Source organism: Heteronotia binoei, chromosome 13 (assembly GCF_032191835.1).
Source record: "Heteronotia binoei isolate CCM8104 ecotype False Entrance Well chromosome 13, APGP_CSIRO_Hbin_v1, whole genome shotgun sequence".
In the NCBI taxonomy this organism is placed as follows: Eukaryota; Metazoa; Chordata; class Lepidosauria; order Squamata; family Gekkonidae; genus Heteronotia; species Heteronotia binoei.
This window is the reverse complement of record NC_083235.1, coordinates 26,290,766-26,318,487: the sequence shown is the minus strand read 5'-3', so window position 1 is coordinate 26,318,487 and position 27,722 is coordinate 26,290,766. Positions and strand designations below refer to the sequence as shown.

Genomic DNA, 27,722 nt, shown 5'->3' with positions numbered 1-27,722 from the left:
ATACTCGATTGAAGCCCCTCCCTTCCCAAACTCCACCCTCCTCAGGCTCCACCCACAAAACCTCAAAGTATTTCCCAAGCTGCAGCTGGCAACCCTAGTCCCAGGACTGACCTGGGAGATGAGAAGCTGGCAAGAAGACAGTTCTCGGCCTGTCACCTCCATCTTGCGGTGACACTCCACCTGCAGCCCCTCCAGCTGCCGGCAGCGCTTCACGACAGACTTCACCTCAGATTTTATCTTGCTGATGTAGAGTCGGGCAACTGTGAACTCTTCCTCAATGGCACCACTGATCTCCACCGGCTGGGGATAAGGAAAGCAGGAAGGTGAAGAGGTGGGAGTGGGGACCTATCAGGAATGGAATCCTTGTGTACCCTGCACACAGAGAGCTCAACCGTGTCACAGCTGTGTATTGAACCAAGCTGCTGATGGTCAAGGTTCAGCCAACTTATGGAGACCCCTGCAAGGTTTTCAAGGCAAGAGACATTCAAACACAGACCGATTTCCCACTAGCCTTATGCTGCTCTCACGCTCCTCTTCTCCACGGGGCTTCAGTTGGATTTTACACTATCTGCCCCGGGGCTGCAACTCGTTCTTTTGCGCAGCAAACAAGATCCTCTAGAAAAGTTTGTTTGCTGCACAAAAAAGGCAAAGCTAGTTGCAGCCCCAGGGCAGATAGTATGAAATCCGACAGAAGCCCCACGGAGAAGAGGAGCATGAGAGTGGCATAAAGCTAGTGGCAAATCGGTCACAGTTTGCCAATGCCCATCTCTGCACAGCAACCTTAGGCCTCCTTGGTGATCTCTCGTCCTAGTACTAACCATGGCTGAGCCTGCTTAGCTTCCAAAATCTGATCAGATTAGCCTGGGCCATTCAGGTCAGAACCAAGTTAGTCTGTGTTTAAGTCTGAATCTTATTCATGTTCGCCCTCAGTAAAATGCTTTGGTGATGTTTGTGTATCATATTTTACCTCAATGCAGGCTAAGCCACAGTTCCTCCGGACTGTTTCAGATTGGGAAAATAATGCATTTGTACAGAGCCAGCCCTAGACTGTCTAGCACCCTAGGCAAGGTTAACTTTCGGAGCCTCCCCTGCACTGATAATGTCACACGAGGGGCACCCTATCCAGTGCCTCCAGAAGGCTGGCATTCTAGGCAATTGCCTAGTTTGCGTAATGGCAGAGCTGGCCCTGCATGTTTAGAAGACTTAATTCCAATAGCCTCATACTGTGGTCCCCATCTGAATTAGGCACCCATATACCTTAGAGAAAAACAAACTCTAGATGCTCCATGCATGGAACTTCCCACATCAGGGCACTCTGAATCTTTACAGTGTTGTCTGTTCATACATCACACTCAACCCCATCATCTCAAGAAGACAACATGAGAAGGTATTTTTAAGAACCTCCCTCCCCTCTGTTTAGCAGAAAGCACATTCTTGCTCAGTCACTAAAGACAAAGAGTAAACTTTGTGAATAAACCAAAGCTAACATTCCTTACTACCTGTGTACTTTTATTGTATTTTTATCCTTCAAGCAGAAGAAAACCTGCCTCAAGTAGGTCTCTGGACAGGACGCATTTAAAAATGTGTAAAAATAAAACATGGAAGTTTAAAATACAATCCTATTTCTCTTGTCCAGCCCACCAAGTGATTTTATAAACTGCCTTCCAGTTAACCCTTGCTGTGTCATTTTCTGAAATAGGACTGACCTGGGCAATGATGCAGGTGCTGCTAATGCAGAGTTGAACATAGGGCTTTTTTTGCAGCAGGAACTCATTTGCATATTAGGCCACACCTCCTAATGTAGCCAATCCTCTAAGAGCTTAAAGTAGGCCCTGTAATAAGAGCCCTGTAGGCTCTTGGAGGATTGGCTACATAAGGGGGGGTGTGGCAAAATCTGCAAAGGAGTTCCTGCTACGAAAAAGCCCTGGTTGAACGAATCCCTCAGGTATTCCAAGAAGTACCTTTGCTTTAAGCCACAGCTGGTCTGGCTCCCCAGGATTCCCCCTCCTTCTTACCAGCTTAATCTCGCCGTTGCCCACAATGACACTGAACTCGCTTAGGTCCTTCATGAGCCCATTGAGCACTTCAGCGATGCGCTTGCGCTGATGCGCACTGAACTCCTGCAGCCGCTGCAACTCTGACTCCAAGGACAACATGGTGGCCTGCAAAGGGGAAGAGACAGCTGAGCCAATGCCAAGGAGACACATGCACCCTTCTCTCTTTCATTACTCAGCCTCTGGTTTGCAATGACAGAGTCTTGATTTCTTTACTGTATTCCTATCCCCACCTTCAGCAAACTCAAGGCAACCTATATGGGGGGATGAGGGAATTTCCCAGATGTTCAAGCACTGGCCAGACATGTATACATTTAGCTTCAGCAAGACTGCTGCATCATTAACCTCCTAGCCATCGTCTCTAGACCGGGGTGGCCAAAGTGTAGATCAGGAACCACATGTGGCTCTTTCACACATATTGTGTGGTTCTTGAAGCCCTCGCCGCCTTGTAGGCCTGCTTGGAGAGGGCATTTGTCTCTTTAAATCACTTATTTAAGCCAAGCCAGCCAGCAGCTTGGAGAATGCATTTAAGTTAAAGTTGCTTTCTTTTCACTTCTTTCCTTCCTTATCTATATGATTTCTTTCCACCTTTCTTTCAATCCTTCCTTCCTTCCTCCCTCCCTCCCTCCCTTTGTTGTGGCTCTCAAACATCTGACATTTATTCTATGTGGCCACCCCTGCTCTAGACCAAGAGCATGGTTATTGCTTTTTCACCACTGATAATTTTTTATCATCTTTTGCTTAAATTTGTTTTCTGTTCCTCTTAAAACTGAATTCATGATTAGTATGTCACTTTCATTTATTAGTGTTAGCTGCTCTGAGGGTTATTTGGGAGTGGAAAGAGACTGATGAATAAAACTAAATCTAATAAAGTAATTGGAGGGGAGAGGGGTAGATGAAAGGAACAGAGCTTTCTTCCCAGTTCAGCTCTCTGGAGTGGACTATCCACAGATACGAGCTCCAGAGAGAAACAGATCACAGCTTTCATTAGTGTTAATGCAACCTGTTTCTTCCAGATGAATATTATCTATTGAACAATAATTCGCAAACTCCAGGGCTACACTCCCAACTTCCCAAACAGGCTCTAGTAGGGCTGTCAACTTCAAGGTGGGGCCTGGAGATCTTCTGCTGTTACAATTTGTCTTCAGGCAATAAAGAATACTTTCCCTGCAGAAAAGGGCTGCTTTGGACTCTATGGCATTGTACCCCATTGAGTTCCCTCTTGTCCCCAAACTCCACCCTCCCAAAGCTCCACCCCCCAAATCTACAAATATTTCCCAACCCAAAGAGGGCCATCTTAGGTTCTAAACTGTGCTTTAATTCAAAGTAACACCCAAGCACATGTGGAAGCTGGCAATCTGTATAAAACTATGCAGACAATGAGAACATCTGCTAATATGTATCATTTACTCTGCATTGTAGTTAGAACTTTGCATAATTTCTGATGGGTTGCTAGCAGCAGTGGGATGGGGTAATAGGCTATATTGAGTACTGGAGTCTCTCCGTTACTGCATGAGAAATCTATTCAGTAGTTTCTCTGGCTTCTGAAATTCTAGTGGGCTTTACCTGCACATGTTCAAGCAAATCTTTGCAGCCATAAGGGGCCAGAAACGTACTCTTCTTTTGTAGGGGGCATTCTGGGAGTGGACGGAGATGTCCCTGATGTGCTGACATCACCCAAAAATGACATCATCATGTTGGAGACAGTGGCAACAATGCTCTGGTTTTTGTGCAAAACTGTATGGCAAAATCAGCATCAAACCACAGAGTTTTGCCCAAAATGCAAAGCATCACCTTGCAATGTCCTAGATGTGACATCATTTCAACATGACATCAGTGCACTGCCACTGTTTGGGAGCAGGGCAGAAGCAAGCAGAAGCCCCCCAAACCAAAGGATCCCCTGCCTGGAACTGGGGATTGAGAACCCTAAGTACTTGCTGCCATAATCAGGCACAGCAGCTTTAAATACCAGAAGCCAGGTCACAGTGGTTTTTAAGGCCTCATTTCACCCCCAGCCTTTGCTAGAACAAGATCTATGGAATAATTTTGGATTCAGATCCTGACTTGACTGCTTTGCGCAGGACACTGTCTGACCCACTGCACTTACCACTTTCTGAGACAGCTCATCCACTAACAGCTGATTCTCCTGGTTTTTTTCTTCCACCTCCTGGGATTTTTGGTCATAGTTGACAGCCAGCTCCTCCAGTGCTTGCAACACCTCCTTCACTTCCTCCTTGGCAGAGTCATTCTCAGACTGTAGGTGGCTTAGCTCCCTCTGCACCTTCTCATTGTCCCCACGAGTTGACATGAGGAGCTGGTTGGCAAAGAGGGAAGAGAGGTGGGTAGCCAAAGGCCCGAGTAGGCCAAAATATGTTGCAGAAGTCCAAGAAAGATGCCAGGCATGAGGTAAAGGCAGGTCTCATTTTGGGCAGGAGCTCACAGGAGTGGCGCTATGGAACCTCTAAATTGTATTGTGCTCTTTCTTTCTCCCCACCCCCACCCCCCAAAAAAACCCTTTGCTTCTGGGCTCTGTTGTTCAAACCACCTGTGAGAATTTTGCTGAAACTGTAAGATTTGACAAACTTTCTAGTATTTTCCCCCATGAAATAACCAAAACATATAAAGCAGACAGATGGAAATCTTCCTCATGTCACTGTGGCCACATAGGAGAAAGTAATTTAAAAAGTATGATGGGAGTAAAGTTTTGTTATGACAGTTATAATTCAAGAAACATTTTAAGATAGATGCTGAGCTGATATAATTTAGTACATCTTCCAGTGATGTCAGAGGTGTGTGGCATATGCAAATGAGTTACACAAATGAGTTGTGCTAATTAGCTCCAGCACCTCTTTTTCTATGAAATGACCTCTGGGTAAAGCGGTTCCCAAAACAATGATATGGAAGGAGGCAGGATTCAGAACAGCCAGGTAGAGGGGTAAAGGATACTATGGACAAAACAACCTGATTAGTCTGTTCCAGCAGGGCCTCTCTTAAGTTCCCCACTCACCTCTTCTTGATCCAGCATCTGCTGCTTGAGCTTCTCCATCAGCTGGCTCTGCTGATTGATTTCATCATCCTGGACAGAAAGAAAACAATTCAGCATTAGCTACTTTGTGCTGCACCTTTGGAATAAGGATCTACACACAGAAGCCTGGGACTTCTTGCAAAGGGCAAAGGTCTCTGATGAGAACAGGACCAAAGCATCAAGAAGGCAACTCAACACTGAGATGGTGGGGGTGGAAATGGGTCTCTCCGACACCAGCATAGAGCCTCTGACCTTGTCATCAAGCTGCTTGTAGAGTTTGCGGATCTCCTCCTCATACTTGTGCCGCTCTTCCTCCGAAATCCGGATGACGATGGAGGAATTGTTGTCGTTGATGGGCGTCTCATCGCAGGTATCAGCCACCACCTTCTCTTCGTTGCTCAGCTGCTCCGTCTCTGGGACATTCTCTCCTGGAAGTGGTGGGAACAGGAGCAGGTCAGCTTGGCTGTCTTTGGGCAGTCCTTCCCTCCCAGCATACCCTTTGGATTCATCATTACCTTCAGAGTAACCCCCTTACTGCTTCACTGCTCTCTTACAGATTTGTAATAGACCAGACTAACTCGACCTCTTCAGAACTTAGAAGCTAAGCAGGGTTGGTACTTGGATGGGAGACCACCAAGGAAGACTAGGGGTTGCTTTGCAATGGCAAATCACCTGCCTTGAAAAACCCATGAGGTGGAACTTCATGGGGTTGCAGTGAGTCAGAGAGCAACTCCATGGAACACTTAACAGTCCGAGGAAGCTTAAATAGCACTTCTTAGACTGTCCACATGGGGCACCCTTATGCTGCAATTACATTTAAACCAGAGGTGGACAAACTTGCTTAATGTAAGAGCCACCTAAAATAAGCCTCAGATGCTCGAGAGCTGCAAGACATGAACATGAGATGTTTCAGAGCTGGAAGGAAGGAAAGAAGGAAGGAATGCAAATAGATGGGGGGAGGGAGAGGTGGAAAGAAAGCAACTTTAACTTTGCATGTGTTTTCCTAGTTGCTGGCTGGGTTGACTTGGAGAAATGACTTAAAGAGACAAATGCCTTCTCCAAGCCAGCTAACAGGGCTTTGAGGCTTCTGAGCCAGTTTGGCCACCCCTAATTTAAACTAAATCCACACCAACTTTGTTAGGTCTGCACTGCAACATACATCCACCCAGCTTCTACTCGACATTGCCTGCAGTCAAACAGAGGCTAAGTGGTGTAAGCAAAATAGAATACTTTAAAGCTGCCCCTGCTCAAAAGAAGCTAGATTTCCCCATTCGCTCAAGGTGGCTGAGAGCCACTGTGAGTCTTCCGACCAAGATTTCCACTGGCTGCTCCTCACTCAGACTGAACCCAAATATCACATGAAAACATATCATATGACTTGACAGAAACCAATGGTCCCCAGAGTGACCAGCCTCCAAAATCTGTCATCACTCTCCCCACCCCTGACCACACCCTTTACCAAGGCTAAAATTAGCTGTGACTGTCCCCAAATGGAGGACGGGTTGAACCTCTTGTCATAAGAACAGGATGTCAGTCCCACCACCACCAAACATCCTTTTTTTGTCTTTGCATTTGTCATCTCACAGTGAAAGGTTGGAAGCAGGGCTTTTTTGTAGCAGGAACTCCTTTGCATATTAGACCACACACCCTGAGGTAGCCAATCCTCCTGGAGCTTACAGTAGGCCCTGTAATTTCTTGGAGGATTGGCTACATCAGGGGTGTGTGGCCTGATATACAAAGGAGTTCCAGCTATTAAAAAAAGCCCTAATTGGGAGAATGTGCAGTTCTCACATTTTTTTTTAATAAAAGGGGACAATCAATATTGTAAACCAATGCTCGTGTGGCAGAAAATTCACGTGCACCAACTACACAGAGATACCAATGGAGAAATATCTCTTGCAAATTACTTCTCATTTATAAAACAACCAGTTGTGAATACAAAGACAATGCAAAACAGCCTCTTTCCCCTGTGTGCCTGTTCTCACCGTTGCGCCAGCGCCCAAGCTCAGCCTCCAGCTTGGCAATTGTCTCCTTGAAGGTCTTATTCTTCTCCTTCTCTTTCTCAAACTTCTTCTTCCACTGCTCAGCTGTCAACTCCAGGTTCACAGATGCTGTATTCTTGATTGTCTTGGCCCTGCAATTGGGGGGTTAAGTGAAAGTTCTGTATAGAGATAACTAGTTTTTGACTTGGAGGGAAGATTTCTGTTTTATTGGACCCCACTTCCTGTGTTAGCGGGCAGGTCTAAGAGACTTGATTCTGCGAGACTGGAGTACATTCACTGTCCCGGACCAAGCGGAAAGTAGATGAACAAACAATTAGAACAAGGTCTGAAGTACGCTGCAATCTTCTGTTGGTTTTATATCAATTTAATTGTTGCACCTTCAATCAGAGAACTGTACTTTTGCAGAGGTCACTAAGGCTTCTGAGTTTAGGGTTGCCAGGTCCAATTCAAGAAATATCTGGGGACTTGTGCTGTACCCAATATCTGGGGACTTGTGCTGTACCCAAGAATCTTTAAAAATTCTGTGCAGTCAATCAACTCTCTAATGGCCAATCAGAAGCCACACTGGGCAACAGTCCTTCCTGACCCTACCCATTTTCTAAAAACATTTGGCGGGCACCAAGTAAGTTGTTAGCAGGTGCCATGGTGCCTACAGGCACCACATTGTGGGGCCTTCTGATATATTATTCCAGGGTTCATACTTAGACCTACCCAGGTTTCCATCAAGTAGGCACACTCCTAGAGTTCACAGAATTATAGGATTGGAAGGGACCTCAAGGGTCATCTGGTCCAACCCCCCACACCATGCACGAAATTCTCAAATACCTTCCACACACACACACTCAATGACCCCTACTCCATGCTCAAAAGATGGCAAAAATGCCCTTCCAGGATCCCTGGCCAAACCAGCCTGGAGAAAAATTGCTTCCTAACCCCAAAGTTGCAATCAGCATTTCCCTGAATGTGTAAGAAAGGGCCATGAGAACTAAGCAGTGATGTGACCCTTTCTGATGCACCTTCCCAGGTGAGATTATTCCCAGGTGCGTAGGGTCCCAACAGCACAAGAGAGAAGGGTCTTCAGCTTCCCCATCACACCTCTTCCCTGACTTAAAATGGTCCTCATGAAAGTATCAACACGAGTACCAATGTTTTGCCAGTGGGGCATATAGCACTGACCCTAGGATCATTTTACCTCAGAAAAATAGCATGGAGAAAAGGCTGAAGCTTCCTCTCCCCTTGGGCTGTGGTCCTGATTTGTGCACCTTGAAACCAGCACATATCTGCTTGACAGGATCTGAACTCTTAGCACACATCTGCTTGTCAGCATCCAGGAACAGTACCAGGAAAAATATATCATGTACTTAGAAAAATGTACTGTGTTGTTAGGCCCTTCAAAGAACTATGGATGAGGACATGCCCCTTAAACTAAATTTGTAGTGCAGATATTCCCCCAAGTGATTAGGACTCATGCTCTGCCATGTGAGAAGAGGGCTTTAGGGTTTAAGGAGTTTGTCTTGGGGGGGGGGGGGGTTGGGGGGTGGCTCTTTGCCTGAAAAAAGAACAGCATTGTGTTTGAAAATTTGCAGCTTTCAAGCAGGAAGTTGTTGCATTATTAATTCTTTGTTTCTCTCCTTATGTAAACACCACAAAGAATGGCTGGTCATCAACCACTCAGGAAAGACATGGAACGAGGCAAGGAGCTTACCGCTGTCCAAACATGAGAGTAGATTTGGTCTCAGCATCATTGTAGCTGGAGGGCGAGCAGCAGATGAACATGGTCGTTCGACAGTTTCCACCAAGGGAGTCTTGCAGGATACGGGTCATCTTGCTATCCCGGTAGGGCACATAGCTCTTCTGCATGACAAGATTGATGGACATATTTGGTTAATTCACACTCTGATAACAGCAACCGCCAGCACTCCCTAATTACCTGTTAGAAGGGTAAAGACCACCAGCCCAGTCCCTAAGGATAAGCAAAGTCATCTTGAAATCAATCTTCCAAGTGAAAGCAGGTGAAGAAGGGTACCCCTTCATAGAAGTGGACAACCTGTTCACTATTGCCGGCCAATCAGAAGCTTTGGCCACATCTCAAGCTAACTTCCTTCTTTTTTTTTATATCTAACGACACAGCCTATTTGCTTTGCAAACACATTGCAGTTGGTGGACAAGTCACTACAATATTACTATATGTTGTCCAATCAAGAAATATCTTGATTTCTAATTCTTGAAATTACGGGTATTAAAAGCCCTTATATTTTGAGTTTTTTTCTACTTATTTATTTGACCTTTCCTTTCTTTATTACGAGTATCCAGTTAGAAGACAAAATTCATTCTTTCAAAACTTAAGTGTGATAGCATGCCCAATCAAATACTCTTTTTTAATCTGCTGTTTGTTGACCAGTAATAGAGTCTCTATTTCCAAAGTCTCACAAGAGCATTGCACCCCCTCTCATTATTGTGTATAATGTGCTGTTTTCTGAACTTTTAACTAATAAGAAGGCATATCGGCTATCTTCAGAGTTTTTGCCACTGAGTCACAATTTAAGACAACACCACTCTATATATCTACACTTATCTTTCTAATAACCTGCAGTACCTGTGTCTTGTTTCTGAATATTAACATTTTTGTCTGCACATTAACTGCCCTCAGCAAACATGAAGACTAGAAATTTCATTTGATGTTTGTTTTGGATTCTCAGAGTTCTAATAAGAGCTTGCAGACTTTGTTGTCGCAGGACACACATAAGATGTGTTTTGTTCCACCGGAAAGTCTGTTAGTTTGAGACAATGGCTTCACATGTTTAGGTATTAAGTCTAGAGTACACAAAGTGCTTATGGCCCTAGGGTCATACCGTTCCCTCAGCCAGAGCAGAGATGACATTGCCAAGGGCTGATAAGGACTTGTTGATGTTCTTGGCCTCATCCAGCAAAGCACCCTCAGCTCCTGTCTTGCTGACCTGCCAGGAGAAAGAAGATCTCAATTATTATGGTGTGGATAAGGCCTGATGTAGTTTGGGCTGAACCATAAAAGAAGAGATGAAGTTTATTTTCCTTATAGATAAGCTATCTATGTGACAGAGAGCAAACAGATTATTTAGAAGACTAAAATGAGCAGTGACACTCAAGTCTTCAAATGAAACCAGCTACTCTTCTAAAAATATCAGGACTGTAGTCAAATCCCAAGGAACAGCAAGGTGACGGAGAGTCAGGGAGCACTCCCCTCCCCCCCAAAAAAATGCATTATGAAATCACAATATCAAGGTTTGGCTGCACACAGGAATTCAGTCACTTCTACCTTACAGTCCCCTGAGGTCAACAGCAAGAACTGCAGGCAGAACACTGACCAATCAAAGTGCAGGCCCCTAGTATTTTGTTCAGGCCTGGTCAATCCAGAAGCTTTATACTGATGGCCAATCACAAGGACTAGCGTTGCACAGATCTTTTATGTGCCAAAAGAAGGCACTGATGTGTCAGCACATACAGTCCACAGTGACTCATTAGGGTAGGACTCGGATTCAAACCTTGTGGTGGTGTCTGACCAGTAGGTTAGGTGAAGACATTATTTCAGTGCCAGCTGTCATGTTCCTGACTCCCATTGAGGAATCATCTCCCAGCACTGCTGGGCTGTGTGTAGATTTCTGATATCAGGCAGTTGTTTATGATTAGAAAACAGAGTTTTGCCAGCCACCATCCTAGGCTGGAGACACTATCTACTCCCTCCCTTCAACCTCCTCAAGCTTCCAGCACCTTCTCACTGCCAGCCAGGTCCACTAGATAAAGCTTCCCACTCAGTTTCTGTTCAGTCTCCATGTTTTCCTGCTTGATATTGATGAGGAAGATGCTATGGCTACGGGAGCTGTGCTCGTTCATGTCTGCATGGGTAAAAAAAGGGGACAGAAAAACAAAGAGGGAATGAAACTGGCTCTCTGAATGAAAATCCAAGGCAGAGACCCCATGATCTAAAATCAGTTCTTTTTGCCATCTTCAGTTTGGCTATTGGGACTTAACTAGAAGACACAATGGAAGATCCATGAATGGATCTCCAGCATGGTTTTGCTGGTGGAGACAATAGAAAACAAGTTATGGAGGCCCCCGATTTGGATCACAGCATAGGAAAGTGGTTAGTCCCCCCCCCACTTTACACTTTTATCCCAGTTACAAATCCCCTCAAACCCCCCCCCCCCCCCCGAGTTGCTATTTGCCCAATGGAGGGAAATGAGGACTGTTTAATCGGACAAGATTAAACCATTATAGTTCTGATCCTAATTGAGTTACTCTGCAGCTGCTGTTCCCCTGCCCCCAAAGTCTCAGGAGATCTATTTTGATATGACAAGCCAGCACAGACCATCACCTGAAAAATCTGTTTATTCCGTCCTCTCAAAATAAATAAATAAATGTCACATCTGGTCACATTTTTGTTGGCCCAAACAAAAAGGTATTTTGGTGCTTTATTCAGGAGATCCAAGAAATAAATACAAGGATGAACAAACAATACATAAATCCATCCTCAGATATTTCCATATCTCATCAATCCCAGTTTAGCCTCAGTTTGCCTGTACAGGGCTGCCCTACTTTAGAGAGTGGGAGGTTATGTTGTAGTGGTATTATTTCTCAGGGGCATACCCACTCTTTCACCGTGGTTTTCCACCCAACCAAGGGTTTGAAGAACTGCAAAACTTGGGGAGGGGGGGGGGAGGAAGCTTCACCAGAGATGAAAGAGCAATTAGAGAGTACAGGCAATGAGGACTCCATCAAACAACTTCGCTTCCCTGGAAAAATTATTTTTGTGTCTGGGGTGTGGCCTCAACAGAAAGGTGGTAAAACTGTGCTTTGATTGTATCACTTCAGACAGCAGGGAAGAGGTTGAATGACTGAGGAAAAAATCACTACACATTAAAAAAAAAACCTGGATGTAAGGGAGATGGCTGTACTAGAATCCCTCCTTTTATACTTAAAAATGTAAATAGGTGGTTTTTTTAAATATAGGGGAGCAACTTTCACCTACAGTCTGAAGTGGTACAACCCTGGAAGTGGCACAGCCCTTACAACTTCATCCATGGTTGGAAGAGCAGACCCACTTAAGGTTGTGTGACTTCTAAATGGTTAACAGCAAGGGGGTGCAACAACAAATGTTGCCTCTAGGGGGCAGCTCTACCATAGTCCATGACAGTAAGCTTATTGGGCCTCTGGAGATCCACGTTGTACATCTCCCACACAGAGTATCAAGTTGACATTTGACTCACAGATGCCAAAACACACCTTCCCACAGCACTGCTGTTGCTCAAAGAATTTCCTGCCCATCTTATTGACCTTGCTTAAATTTCACAGCTAGCACCTGCAGTCCTTTCCTGTCACCACTATGTACACCTGAGTATTATGGCTATATGATGGAATTCTGACCCCACTCACTTCTCTCCCATTATCAGGCACAATTTTTCCTCACTTTTTAATAGAGAAATTATTTTCAGTTCTTGATAGTTTCCATTTCTCACATTTGGGGCATTGGAGCAAGAAGGACATATGACCACCATAGATTTTTTTAAAAAAATATTCAGCAATTATTCCTTTTCCCCAAGAACTATAGCCACAGGAAGGAGGATAAGAGGCTCTCTAACAGAATTCACAGTGTCATCATTAAAAAATAATCCCCAGAGTCCTTTGGAGGGAAGCTATGGAAGTGAAGTATAAAACCAGTGTGCAGTATAATAGTGTCCCTAGATATAAATTGCATTTAACTTTAGAAAGCTATAGGCCCAGAATTAATTATGTGGGATCCTATTCAGAACAGCTCCTTCTGCTTCATACATTTAAATTGACTGAACCTGATTGGAAATGGAAGCCATTTTAAACCCTTCAACACTACAGTACTTCATTTCTGAACTCTTTTCACATTTTCACATTCTCTTTCTCTTTGAAGAGAGCCTTTCAGACCTCAAGCCACACTACCTTCGCTTTCTTAAAGCATAAAAATAGTAATTTTTAGATGAGGGAAGGACTGTGAAGCAGTGGCAGAGTATGTGCTTTGCATGTAGAAAGTTTCAAGTTGGCTCTTAGTTGAAGGGTCTCAATGAGCAGAGGTTGAAAAACACTTTTCTTCCAGAGGCCCTGGAAAACCACTGACTAGATAGACAGGCAGTTTGACTTAGCATAAAGCATCTTCATGTACCTTCATTTCCCTCCACCTTTGAGTTTAAAACAAACCTGCCTAACTTGTGACCTACCAAGACAAATGTCTCAAAGGACAGTTTACCAAAGGCTGAAGGTGGGCCATAGCAAATGACTAGCTGGCTACGTTAGAGATGGTGGGTTACAAGTAATCTACTACAAAGACCACTCCCACCCCACAATCATTCTTTCTAGGGTTACCAGGTCCTACTTTTCTGCTGTTAGGGGAATTGATGGGCCTTTCTGGAAGCTTCTGCCACACACTCAATGATGTCACCCAGAAGTGACATCACCAGCCAGTTGGCCAGTGACAGGGAGGAGCCCTCAAAAGCAGGGAGACCCCTGTCCAGAACAGGGGGCTGGCAACCCTATTTCTTGCCTAGTTTTCCCACCCTTAGAACTCACTGGTGACAGCCACGTGACGGTTGGATTTTCCTTCATCGATGACATCCAGGATTTCCTCAGGGCTGGACACAAAACGTTCAGTGCAGCCCTGCAGGTGAAGGAAAAGTAGAGTTACCAACTTCCATGTGGGGCCTAGAGTCCTCCCAGAATTACAACTTTTCTCCAGACTATAAGGATCAGTTTCCCTGTGTGAAATGGAGGCATTAGATAGTGGACTCTGTGGTATATATAGAGTCCAAGAGAAATGGATGTCTTAGAGCGACATCACAACTGGACTGAGTTTCCTCCCCAACACTGCCCTCTTCTGAGGAATCATACCAAATCTTCAAGAATTTTCCAAGGAATTTCTCAAGCCTGGATTGGTAACCCTAAAAGTTTACTGATATTTACCCCACCACCACCTCACCAAGCTCTACTTCACACTTGCCTTCCCTCCACATCCCTGAAGATTAATCAGGGGGCACTATTTAGGAAGAGTAGGTATTAGAAGACAGCCTTTCCCTACCCCATTCTAGATTTCAGTTATTCCTCATGGCATAATCTCTGATCATTATGAGACATAAACAACAAATGCTTTAAAACACAGCTTTTTGCCATTTAAACTTGAATATATTTAAAAGAGGGCCTTAGGCTATGAACCTTGCCTTCCCCATATCCCAGGCTGAAATTGAGTTTACCTGAGGCAAACTATTCTCCAGAGGTCTCATTAGTGTTATCCCTCCCATTCTTGTCAGGGATTTGAAGCCCTATGCCAAACTCTCCCGGGCATCTCACCTTCACAAATGGCACACGGTTCTTGTCCTCATGGACCGAGAGATTGGTCTTGGTCACTGTGGGTAAGGAGAAGAGATTATTCATTATTTTAAAAATTACATGCTGCCTCCCCAAAGAACCTCTCTGAGGTGTCAAAACAAAACCATAAAACCGCATAAAATCATTAAAATGAAGTGTGTGTGGTGTTATGCGGTGTCAAGACATTTCCAACTTGTGGCAACTCTATAAAATAAGGACCTCCAGAATAATCCATCATTAATAGCCTTGCCTGAGTCTTGCAAACCGAAGGGCATGGCTTCCTTTATTCCATCTCATATTGGGTCTTCCTCTTTTCCTACCGCCTTTGACTTTTCCTAGCATTATGATCTTTTCCAGGGAATCTTGTTTTATCATGATGTGACCAAACTAACATAAGCCTTGAAACCTAACCATTAAAAACTCCACCAGAGCACAAATACATAAAATATTTAACATCCTAAAATGATCATCATAAACCACTCCTCAGATTGTAAAAACAATTTTTAAAGGATCTAACCCCCAGAATAAATGCCTGGGTAAAAAAATAAATAAATACTTTGGCATGGTGCCAAATAAAGAGCAGGGGAGGCACCAGGCAAGCATCAAGGGGGAGTTCATTCCACAGGCAGGGTGCCACCACTGAAAATACCCTGTCTTTGGTCATCATGCATCTCATCTGTGCAGGAAGGATCACAGAGAGCAGGGCTTGTGAGGAGAAGAGTTCAAATTAGTTACTTAATCCAGAGATACACAATTCACTTTGGTCCCATCCACTGCCAATATAATTCTAACAAGTACATGGATTCTCATCAGCTCCTTTTAAATCCCTGGTTTTTTGTACTCTGGTGCATTACAATCTATCAGTTTAACTCTGCATAGAATTTTTTTAAGTCTCACTCACCATCTAGCAGATCACGGATTTTGTCCAGGTAGATTTCAAAATAGGAAACCTGGGGGAGAAATAATCAAGTGAATAAAATAAGACACTGGAAATTCAGAAGGAAGAATCCTTGATGTCCCTGTGCCTTAAGCCCTGTGGTCCAGACACCAATGTGCTTCTAGAGGACATATTCGCATATGAAACTGCCTTATACAGAATCAAACCTTTTAGCCCCTGAGATCAGAATTCTCTACTCAGGCTGGCAGCAGCTCTCCAAAGTCTTAAGCAGAAGACTTTCTCATCACCTACTGCCTGATCTCTTTAACTGGAAATGCTGGAGATTGAACCTGGGATCTTCAGAATACCAAGCAGATGCTCTACCATTAGGCTATGCTCTTCCCTAAATACATTTTTGAGGGGCAGCTTGACCCTCTGGGTGAAGGGTAAATTTGAGTCCAGCAGGACCTTCAAGACCACCAACAAACTTTCCCAGGGCATACGCTTTCATCAGTTAAAGCTCACTTCATCAGATACCAAGTAACTCATGAAAGCTTCAACCTTAGGGGGAAATGTTGGTCTTTAAAAAGCTACTGGACTAGAATTTCATTCTGCTACTAAAAACTATTACCTGAAACAGTCTTCATGGGTGAAGACTGTGACTCCCTTGCACAGCACTTGACACTTTTATGACATTATACACGTTTTTAACAATTGTAGAACAAACTCTGGACCCTTGTTAGAATTATCCTGTGTCAAAGCCTCAGCCCTATTGAGAGATTTTAATTTCCTTCTCCCATGACACAGAGCACAAGGAGGAATTATTTTGGTTGTTTACTTCTGCTTTGAGCTTTGAGCCAGGACACTACAGACCCAAACACTCATGGTTCTGGGAAGTCAGGTGACATCAGAGAGCCAATTGCATACCACCCTGCCACAAAGCTCCTAGATGTAATTTGCTTAGGTGTGGGTAGTCTGTTGCTAAGAAAAATGTCCGTGCTCTTCTTCTGCACAGGTTGACTGCCCAGCTACTTGCCAGCCCTTGGACCTGACCACCTGGTACCCTTATTACAATGCCCCTTTGAAACCATTTCCTTTAGATGTTCTCTCCATCATGTCAACACTTGGAAATTCCACTCATTTGCTCCCGCCAACCACCGCCATCCTGGCTAATATTTCTCTCCACCAGTTCCAGGTCCCTCACCTTAATGTGGAATTCCAGGTTCTCATCCATGGAGTAGATATGGTTGAAGATATCCCGGGCAATGCGTGGAATGATACCCATAAGTTGAGGGTCATGCAGCTTGCCCTGGAAGAAGGGAAATGGCTGTCATGAGCATCACAGAGTCCTCTTCAAGCGTTCTTCAAGCAAAGCTTTGAAGCTGCCTTCTACTGAATCAGACCCAGCAATGTCAGTATTGTCTGCACAGACTGGCAGCAGCTCTCCAAGGTCTTAGGTTGAGGTTTTTTCACATCACCTACTGCCTAGTTCTTTTAACTGGAGATGCCCGGGATTGAACCTGGGACCTTCTACATGCAAAGCAGAAGCTCTTCCACTGAGCTACAGACCCTCCCTGATTCAGAACATGTCCTTTGAGCCTTTGAGATGGATATCCCATCTCCAGGTATAACCACCAGGCTAGTGCTTCTCAACTGTGATATCACAACCTCACCTCCATGGTGTGAGTCTTTCCCGAGGAAGTCTGCCCATAGGCAAAAATGGTGCCATTGTACCCAGCCAGCACATCTGAAAGGCAAAAGGCAGGTGAGTGAGATTCATTCATTGTCATAACAGATGTTTGGCCCATCACCCTTCTCCCAATCCTACTGTCCACCATATTACCAATAGCCATACTAACCTTTTACAATCTGCATGGCACAGGCATGGTAAACTTGCTCTTGAGTGGTGTTGGGCGGGAAGACACGGTCAAAGACATAAGGCTTGCCCTGGAAGTGGGGAATGAACAGAAAAAAAGGCATCAAAGTTAGTAACACCAGATGATTTGAGGGGAAACAACAAAGACCTGTGTGGGAAGGGGACATTCTTTCCTCTTCCATTGGCCCTCAAGTCTGCTACTCTTGTTCTAGAGTTACTAGCCTCCAGGTGGGGCCTGGAGATCTCCCGCTTTTACAACTGATCTCCAGCTGGCAGAGATCAACTCCCTGGAGAAAATGATTGCTTTGAAGGGTGGACTCTGTGGCATTGAACCATGCTGAGGTCCCTCTCTTCCCCAAACCCTGCCCTCTCCCAGCTCCGTATCCAAAGTCTTCAGGTATTTTCCAACACAGACCTGGCAACCCTATCTTCTTCTGGGATTCAGGTCTCCTAGGCAACCAAATAGTGGCAGAGATCTTGCAAGGTAGAGCCAGTGTGGTGTAGTGGTTAAAGTGTTGGACTAGGATCTGGGAGATGCCGTGTTCGAATCCCCACTTTGCCATAGAAACTTGCTGGGTGACCTGGCCAAGTCACACACTCTGAGCCTAACAGAGTTGTTATGAGGATAAAAATGGAGAAGGGGAGAATGGTGTAAGCTACTGTGAGTTGCTTTGAGCTTCCACAGGGGGAAAAAGAGCTATATTAATGAAGAAAATAAAACAAATAGCCTCCGAAGATCTTGGTGCTTGTTTTTAATAAGTTTTGGTTTTATTAATGCTACTTTTTAACCTATTCTATTTAACTCTAGGAGCTACTCCAAGTTTGCAGAAACTACACTAGTTTTAAATTCCTTCCTCCTTCGGGATTTTTTAATCTGCAGAGAAGGGGGAGGCACCCAATGCTGTTAGAAAGCCTGCCTGCACAGCTACTCCTCCACAACTCTAACACCATTATCCACATCATTTGCTTTCTTAGTCAACCAAGCCAACAACTTACAGATTAACCTTACACATTCAACAGCATATAACCTTACACGTATAAGCCTTCGACAACATATAGCCTTACACAATACATGCGAGTCTCACATGAATTCAACAGGGCCTGTTGCTAAGGGCCAGGCTAGACAGGGCCTGTTGTTGCTAAGGGCCGGACTGGGAGATCCATGGTTAGGTTTCCAAAGCATTTTAAAGTAGTAACTGTGTTGTCAGTCTCCTAGCACCTTATGTAGCTTGTCTTCATATTGAAAGCATGTCTGCCAAAAACACATAAGGACACTCTGACACAACAACCCATCCCATCTTTCTGCTTCTCAGAGGTCTGCTTCCCCTCATCCTCTGGGTTGCTCTCTGCTTTGGTGGTCAATGTTGCAGATGGGAGGTCTACGGCCTGCTTAGAGAAGACTCAGTACCTACTTGAATAAGAAGCATTCCCATCCCCTTTGGTGCCATTCTAATACTCAAGCAGTTGTTTGGGATGCCCAGATAGAATGTGCCCCTGGCACGCTTGCTGCCACCACCCTGGTCCAAGGGGGAGGGTTTACAGAGGTGCTGCCTCTGGAGCCCAGCTTAGACTCAGTAGGGCAGGCATGACAGGAGGCTGCTTGCGACAGCCAAATGTCTTGACTTGCTCTAGGATCTACCATATTGTCTGCCCCGCCAGTTAAGATCTGCCTCACAAGCCCTGCTCTCTGTGCCCCCACCTTCAGAGGTGAGGTGGGTGGCGATTGGAAACAGGGCATTTTTTGTGGTGGCACCTTGCCTCTAGAACATCACCCCCCATGATGTTTGCCTGGCACCTACTTTACTTTCTTTTCAGCACCAGGATAAAACATATATTTTCCCCTGAGCCTTAAATTAGGGCTTTTATCTTACCAACTTTGTAATCATCTCCTTCTGTTTTACAGATTGTCTTTAAAATGGCTTCTGTTTTAATATTGTAGTTTTTAATTGTAAACTGCTTCAAGCTGGTGTCTGAAGAGGCAGCATAGATATATTCTGAATGAATGAGTGAGCAATCCTAATCTTCATATATTGTTCTAGGAAGTTCCTTGGTCTTTACTCAAGAGCCTGGCACTGCCAACTTTCCCTTTGCCTAAAGGTGCAATCAATTTAGTTGGTCTTAAAGGTGCAATCGACTCCTATTTTGTTCTACTACTTCAGACCAACACGGCTGCCTACTTCGATCTTTCCCTTTGCTTGTTAAGGACTGCATGCCCACCTGTTCCCAACCCCTTCCAGGGGCTCTCTCACCGCACCCAAGGGTCATGTGGTCTTAATCCCATCCCCAAACAGAACACATTTCTGGGTCCTTCCTAGGATAGATTTTGTTTTTGGATTCCCACAGGTTTATTTGCCTTTATGGAGTAGTCGATTGATATGGTATAGTAGTGGACTATTTATGTAAAGCTCTGTCTTTCCACTGTCACTCAGGGCAGTTTACACCATCCTAAAGAGAACAAGACATGCTACAGAAACTATCAAGACAATCTAAAAGAGAACATCTGTATCAGCAGGATGGACCACAGAGATCTTCCCTTCATCTGTCCAAATGCCTTACTTAAAAGGGACATCTTGCATAGGTACCCAAAGCAACACATATGGGTCTGTGAGAGGAGCTGTGGTTCAGAGGCACAATGCCTACTTAGCATGCAAAGGGGTCACTGATGCCTCCAGTTAAAAACATCTCAAGTAGCAAGTGCAGGGAAAAAAACCTACCCTAGACCAGAGCTACTGCAAATCAGAACAGAGCATGTGGCCCTGACCTGGATAGCCCAGGCAAGCTTGATCTCATCAGATCTCAGAAGCTAAGCAGGGTTGACTTTGGTTAGTACTTGGGAGCCTGTCCTTGAAATACCCAGTTAGGAGGCAGAGGCAGGCTTATTCAGTCACCTCCCTGAATATTCTTGTGGCTCCCAGTAGGGATCAGTCACCAGAGGTCAACTTGACTTCCACATGCAGACACACACAAAAAAAATACAAAAAGAACAGAGCATGGGCCCCCAATCACAGTGCCATTGCGCCCAGTGATACTTTTTCTGGCACCAACCAAAGTATTTTTAGAAAATGGGCAGGGACTGTTGAGGCTTTTGCCCAGCCAGGCTTCTGATTGGCCACTGGAGATACGACTGGCTGTGCAGATTTTTAAAAACATTGCTTTGGCAACAGCTGCCACCACAGCCCAAGGATCTCCACTGTGTGACTGAAGAAATCTGGCAGCAGCCATTTTGTGGCTGCCTCTGCCTCTTCTGGCAGCCATAGTGTGGTAGCCATTTTGTGAATGTGCCCATTATCCTTTTCCAGAATTCCAAAGGTGCCTGCAGGCTCAGAAAGGTTGGGGACTCCTGGAATAGACAATGCCAAGCTAGATGCTCTATGTAAGGCACTATTTGAGTGAGTCAGGGGGAAAGATTGATAGCTGGTCTTTTCCACTTCCTGAATCACAACTGCACCAGTTGTTGGAAGATCAAATGATGGATCAGTCTCCCATGAAAGTATGAAGCCTTGTCCTAAAAGACCGACAAAAGGAAAACTCTGCTTATGTCTTCTAACAAGCAACCCAATCAACCTATTGCACATAGATATGGAGATGAGAAAAGGTGAATTTTAAAAACAGGGCAAGACAAGCATGAATCAGCCAGTTCCAAATGGAGGATAAGCAGTGTGAATTCACACTATGCCAAAGAAATCAGCATTATCCACTGGGCTTGAGTTAACATCATGACAATAAATGCAGTTACCACAAAGAGAACTGGGAGAAAACCTTCTGTGTGTGCCATATTCACATGAATAATGCTTCGGAATTATACAGCCCTTTCGAATGTCCAAGAACCCTTCACATACATTATCTCAATGATCCTTGCAACAAACCCGGAGAGTATTTAGCTAAACGATTTCTCTCCCACTCTCTCTAATGGCTGCCCAAGGTGACTAGAAAGGTAACAATGAAGAGTACAGTTTGAAATGAAAATGTGGACCTTCTCCACTTTTCTGAACACGAGGAAGAAACCATGCTCCAAAAAGCCGCAGGTGACATGTCAAAGAGCCCCGTATGGCTCCTGAGTCACTGAGGGAGTATCACTTCCTTATATCCTCGAGTCAATATCAAGCAGTTTCAATTTTTTTTAAAAGGTCATCTTTCAGATGAGATTTTTTATTTCAGAGTCACTGTTCAGAGACAGCAGCCCTGTTGATCCATAGGAAAATCCAAACACAAAACCCACTATTTGCTTTTTTCCCCAAACATCTGTCAGTTACGCTGTTTCATTCCTGCACAGGTGTGGGACTGAAGCATAACCCTAGGCTTGCACAGTGCCTTGATGCACCAGTATAATTTTTTTTAAAGACATTCCCAAATGAATAGCTTTGTGGAGCAGAGGAATAGAAATGCATTTCAGAACACAGTGACCATGAGATCAAAATTGCAGGAAGGTTGAAATGCAATTTCAAACCCACCTTCCTGCACAGCCATCAATCGATTTAGAAACCTGATAGGAGCAGATTTGAAAAAGCCATTCTGTCTTTCAAAGATACAACAACAGAGAGAGGGGAGGGGATCAAAAAGCACTTTAAATATCATATGCAAATTCAGTCTAAAGTGGTTTTCAGCAAGAAAAAAACAACTGCTGATCTGATACTGTGTAGCCATTTGTTCTGGTCCTTGAAGTGGTTTTCAAGCTGTTCCTTAGCTGCGATTACTGCTGAGGTCATAGAACATTGAGGGAGGGACTACAAACATGGAACAGTCCAGTCTTACCCCATGTAAGCCAACAGAGAAAAACAGTGCTTTTAGGGGCTGTGCCTGTGAAGACCCTGATATATTTATTGGAGAAAAAGATGATATTGGATTTATATCCCGCTCTATACTCTGAATCTCCTTGACCCCCCCCCACAACAGACACCCTGTGAGGTAGGTGGGGCTGAGAGAGCTCTTACAGCAGCTGCCCTTTCAAGGACAACTCCTACGAGAGCTATGACTGTCCCAAGGCCATTCCAGCAGTTGCAAGTGCAGGAGTGTGGAATCAGACCTGGTTCTTCCAGATAAGAGTCCGCACACTTAACCACTACACCAAACTGGCTCTCTGGAGGGGGGATTTGAACTTTTATTTTTTACTATGTGCTTATATTCAGAAAACTCTTTAAAAGATCATTTGGGTTGTTCATTTTTTTTTTAAATGAACAAGTTTTTATGCTGTTTATACCCTGGGTTTTTATTGGCTGGATTTTTAATGGTGAATTAACATCATTTATGTTTTTATGATTGATCTTGTTTTATTCTGTGAGCTGCCTTGAGCAGGACTGTGAAGAGGTGACAGATATATTTTCTAAATAAATACAACAAAATGTTTGAGGACCATGAATACCAATAAAGTGAGCTTATGGCAGGGGTGAAATCTGAATCCAAGATTTCCTGTTTCTCCCCAGTCTGATAGATAACAAGCTATACTATCTCTTGGCAAAGGCAAAAAGCATTAAATGCTTCTGCAAAAGGGCTTCAGGAGTGCATGTTTTACTTTGATACTAAATGCATTCTCTTTATGCGAAAGTTCTTCATAAGTCCTTTTGGGTTCCGTAAAATCTTGCAAGGATAACCCCGAATTCTCTGCACTCAAGAAAACTAGCTGTCATTCACTACATAACTGACCAGGTCTTTAATGATTTTCAGGACCTGCAGCTCTTTGCAAACAAGTTAGAGAGGAGCCAAAGATCATGGTCAAGAAACCCGCTTGCAAAAAATGTTGAGTTCCTGTCTGCCGCTGTGAACAAGGAGCTGTCCAAGTGCTGGAATTATTTGATGTAGTTATTGTGGCAGTCCCCAGCCCTAAGGCTCTTTGCTACATCTGCAGCTTCGTCTGCTGTCGCTCTGAAAAGGCAAGAAGCTGACCTCTTCACTCAACCATCCCAAAACTGTTCTGTGCCTTGTTCAGATTCCAGCACAGCAGTTACATGAGCAACCTTTAGCCCTCTGGTTGGGGTCACGTGTCTCCCTTGCCCAGCAGCATGCAGCGACCGTGCATGCAAGCTTCTTATGCGGCAAGAAGGGAAGCACGTCTGCACTGATATTATCCTGACCTGTGAAAAAGTGTTAGAGTGAGGAAAACACTAGTCTGCACCCATCAATACAATGCCCCAGAGGCTGAGCAAACCTCACACCCAAGTGTTTACTCCATCATTCTGCTAAACCTTGACAAGATATTGCAGACTTGATTGATTCAGAATCTGACACAGATAATAAACTTCTAGGAATGGGAAGGAACCTCTGGTTTACTTCAGCTTGCTGATCCTCAGGTGTGATAGAGCCACACCTGTACCCTCTGCAGGGGCCTGGGGTACAAATTCCTGAAAAGTGCCTGAAACAGAACTCTCAACATAATAAAGGAGGCAGCTGTCTTGATTGACAGCAAAATCTAAAAACCAAAGCTGATCCAATTAAAACATTGCATGGGATTTGTTTTTATAGTGGAACTGAACCAGAGAGACAGGAGGTACCAGTGAAGCTGCACAGATCTGCTTCCAATGTTGTACATTTATTTATTTTAATTTTTACAAAATGTATTCTTCACCTTCCTGCCCTCTTAGGGCCACCAAGGCAGCTAACCAATTAAAACAAACATAATGCAGTTGCATTTAAAAACCATTAAAACCAACCAAAAATATAAGAACACATCATTAAAATACCTACAAAGACAAAAGACATACAAAAGACATAAAAACAAAACAGGGATGTCAAACATATGGTCCACTGGCTGGAACTGACCCATCCAGGGCTCTTATCTGACCTGCAAGCAACTGGTCATTACCTTTATTGCCAGATGTCTGAGCCTGAGGCTGTAAATTATGTCCTTGTATACTGTCCTAGTGCTAATGCGTAAATGGCAGCAGAAGTAGGAGGGTGGACATCAGGGAGAGATTTTAAGGAAATTCTGTAAGACCATTAATGTTTTAAGCATGTTTATATTTTGAATAAAAATACTACTGTTAATTGGATTTGCCTGGGTCCTTTATAAAGTTTATATTTCTCATACCTGGCAATACATTTTATGGCACATGTGGCCCAGCATGACAAAAAATGACATTTATGTCAGATCTGGCCTTTGTGTCAAATGAGTATGACACCCCTGAACTAAAACATTAGGCAGGAAGTCAAGATCACAGAGGGAACATCCAATGAAACAAAAATGTCATCATTTGCTGGTGGAAAATGGCAACAGAAGGGAACAGCCAAATCTCCCTGCAGGGAGAGCTCCAGAATTTTGGTGCCACAACCGGGAAGTCCCTCTCCTTGGTTGCCTAATCTCAGAATGCAGGGGCACCTGATGCAGGTTCTTCAAGGAGGACCATAGTGAACAGGTGGGTTTAAAAAGTGTTGGCTGTCCTCCAGGTATGTTTCCCCCCCACAACCACATAAGGCTTTAAAGGTCAACACAAGCACCTTGAATTGTGCCTGGAAACCAAATGGAAGCGAGGCCAGATGAGCCAAAATGAGTGATATGGTCCCTATGCAGGGCTTTTTTTTTTGTAGCTTGAACTCCTTTGCACATTTGGCTACACCCCACTGATGTAGCCAATCCTCCAAGAGCTTACAGTAGGCCCTATAAGAAGAACCCTGTAAGCTCTTGGACGATCGGCTACATCAGGGGTGTGTGGCCTAATATGCAAAGGAGTTCCTGCTACAAAAGAGCCCTGTTCTCCAGGCTACACTGTTCACCAGCTGAAGTTCCCAAACTTTTCTCAAGGGCAGGCTTATGTAGAGCACCCTGTGAAGTGCATGGCTCGCCTTTCTATTCAGGGCTCATTCTCATGACCCTTGGATACACAGCAAGCCACTTTTGGCCTACCCTGAATTCAGCCGCATCAATTCTATTGTGGCCAAGCTGATCATCCTTCTTGGGTACAAACTGTGAATCATCCTGTCATCATTTCTTGGAGGCCATTCAGTGGAAAAAGCAGGATGTACATGCTCAGAACAAACAAATAAACCCCTTTGGCTGCAAACACTCAGAGTTATGCATATGTAGCATCTAGGCCTGCACCTGCCTCACTCCCTTATCACATTTCCAGAATGCAGGCACTCCGGTTAATTACACTTCTGCTGTCCTATTTCTGGGGGAAACATTCTTTAAATAGATCTGAGATAGGAAGATTGGGAGTGGGCAGCCTAGCATGGGAAGTAATTCTCTTGTGGCTTCCCTTTGACACTTCAGCAGCCCAACACTGCAGCCTGCAACCAAGCCCACTGGCAAGCCCAACCTACGCTCAAATAATCAATTTTTAAAGCCCCTCTTTGTCCTGCCTTTCTCCACATAATGAAATCATAACAACCCCTTAAAATTGCACGGTTGCAGTCAGCTGCTATGATTGCTCCAGACCTCATCTCGTTTTTACTGCCGTTTGTAACTGCTCACTGAATGGTTTCCATCCAGTATATCTTGCCTTAGGCAGATGGTTGACTGCGCTGTCTTCTAATTTTGTTATTCTGGTCCTCTTGTGCCCTGGATGGTCCAGACCAGTCTGATCACATCAGATTTTGGAAGCTAAGCAGCACTGGCCTGGGCTAAGACTTGGGTGGGAGACTGCCCAGAACTTCCAGGATTGTTACAGGCAGGCAAGCAATGGCAAACCACCTCTGCTCATCTCTTGCCTTGAAAACCCCATGGGATCACCGTGAGTTGGCTGTGATTTGATGCCCCTAACATATATGATTGTTTTGGTTTTTCTCCACTTCCTTTTCTTTCTCTTATGGTGTAATCTGCACTGTCTGCATTGCATTCTAATCCTTTAGTCCTCATCCTACTTTATTATTCATTGGATGTCTTATGTGGTCTGATTGTGTTGTTGCAGGTCCCTTTATGAACATGCACACACAACCACACACTCTGCCCCACCCAACATCTTCCCCATGCACCCCTCCCACCATCTGTGATAGGGATGGCCAAACTGTGGCTCAGGAGCCACATATGGCTCTTTCACACGTATTGTGTTGCTCTTGAAGCCCCCTGTCCCCATTAGTTGACTTGGAGAAGGCATTTCTGTACAACGCATTCTGCATTAAACTGAAGAAGCAGCAGCAGCAATGGAAAGTGTCTAGAATTCTAAATTAAATTTTAGAGGCTAAAATAGGGAAGGGAGGAATTTGCCTACCTGGCTCTAAGGCTTTCCCACATTTTTCTCACCAGTGTGTCCCTGTTGCTTTGTGAGGGGTTTTTTTCCTGTTCTGCTCTCTCTAGTGGTCGATTCAATATTACATTGCTGTATATGCACCATAAAAATCTGCAGTTTAAAACTGCAGGGAGAGAAGCTGGATATCAAGAGATGTAATATCTAGTCGACCATTACAGGGGGCAAAACATGTGAGGAACAGAAAAAAGACCCTGAAGCAACAGGAACACACAAGCAAGGAAAATGAGGATGTGGAAAGTCCCCTAGTTCCAGAGATATTTAGAGATTCCACCACCAGCACCAATTCCACCATCCCCCTTCTAATTGCTACTGATAGGGTCAGGGCTTTTTTGTAGCAGGACCTCCTTTGCATATTAGACTATGCCCCCTGATGTAGCCAATCCTCCAAGAGCTTACAGTAGGCCCTGTACTAAGAACCCTGTAAGTTCTTGGAGGATTGACTACATCAGAGGAGTGTAGCCTAATATGCAAAGGAGTTCCTGTTACAAAAAAAAAAAGTCCTGAATAGGGTGATCAGAGTAAAGACAAGGAAAAGCCTGGATCTTGCTCCCGCTTGAGAGCCAGTTTGGTGTAGTGGTTAAGTATGCGGACTCTTATCTGGGAGAACCGGGTTTGATTCCCCACTCCTCCACCTGCAGCAGCCTTGGGCCAGTCATAGCTCTCACAGGAGTTGTCCTTGAAAGGGCAGCTTCTGGGAGAGCTCTCTCAGCCCCACCTACCCCACAGGATGTCTGTTGTGGGGGGGAGAGATGGTAAAGGAGATTGTGACGGCTCTGAGATTCAGGGTATAGGGTGGGATATAAATCATATAACATAATCATAATCATCTTCATCATCATCTTTTTCTCCTTCTCCTCCTCCTTTTTTGTATGTAATTTTTTGTATGTAATTGTTATTAGAAGCTGATTCCTATAAGCCATTTTGAGAATTAATTACTAGCTAAAAAGCAAGGGGGCAGGGAGATCCCACAACAGAGAAATACCTAGTTTGGCTGCTGAGATTTCACTAAGCATCACCCACACATTTTCAAGCCAATCTTCACAGCATCAAGAATGAGAAAATGCTTTTTGCTGAGGGAAAAACCCCCTGAATTATGCACCCAATCTTGATTTATGCATTTCCTGACATAATCTCTGAAGCATGGCATCCACAGCCGTGGCTGCAGTCTGCAGATGTTTTCAGAAGAGATGAATTGTGAGAGCTTGTGGGATTCAATTTCCTGGATTTCTATGCTGACCTGCGTTATCATTGATCTTGAAATGGGTACGATTGTTGTGCTTTTAGAAACATGCTCCCCCAGTGCTGTCTTGTGTGGGAGAGAGTACACCTCCTAGGGACTATTCTGGATG

General features: G+C 44.4%; 1 protein-coding gene and 1 non-coding gene across 5 annotated transcripts in view; both read right to left on the bottom strand.

The window, feature by feature from the left end:
* KIF5A (kinesin family member 5A) overlaps positions 1–27,722 on the bottom strand; it is an 88,156-nt gene that overhangs the window by 30,230 nt on the left and 30,204 nt on the right. For all 4 annotated transcript variants that reach the window (XM_060252298.1, XM_060252295.1, XM_060252297.1 and 1 more), the window contains exons 2-16: positions 17,181–17,268; positions 16,995–17,068; positions 16,526–16,630; positions 15,346–15,394; positions 14,427–14,482; positions 13,653–13,740; positions 10,830–10,954; positions 9,935–10,039; positions 8,788–8,936; positions 7,065–7,213; positions 5,332–5,507; positions 5,062–5,130; positions 4,162–4,368; positions 2,016–2,162; positions 112–300 (exon numbers count right to left, since the gene is read on the bottom strand). In XM_060252298.1, the coding sequence (XP_060108281.1) occupies positions 112–300; positions 2,016–2,162; positions 4,162–4,368; positions 5,062–5,130; positions 5,332–5,507; positions 7,065–7,213; positions 8,788–8,936; positions 9,935–10,039; positions 10,830–10,954; positions 13,653–13,740; positions 14,427–14,482; positions 15,346–15,394; positions 16,526–16,630; positions 16,995–17,068; positions 17,181–17,268 (1,776 nt within the window). The remainder of the gene's footprint in view (positions 1–111; positions 301–2,015; positions 2,163–4,161; positions 4,369–5,061; positions 5,131–5,331; positions 5,508–7,064; positions 7,214–8,787; positions 8,937–9,934; positions 10,040–10,829; positions 10,955–13,652; positions 13,741–14,426; positions 14,483–15,345; positions 15,395–16,525; positions 16,631–16,994; positions 17,069–17,180; positions 17,269–27,722) is intronic.
* Positions 16,821–16,895, bottom strand: TRNAA-UGC (transfer RNA alanine (anticodon UGC)). Its single transcript has one exon. It is a non-coding gene; the product is annotated as a tRNA-Ala (tRNA).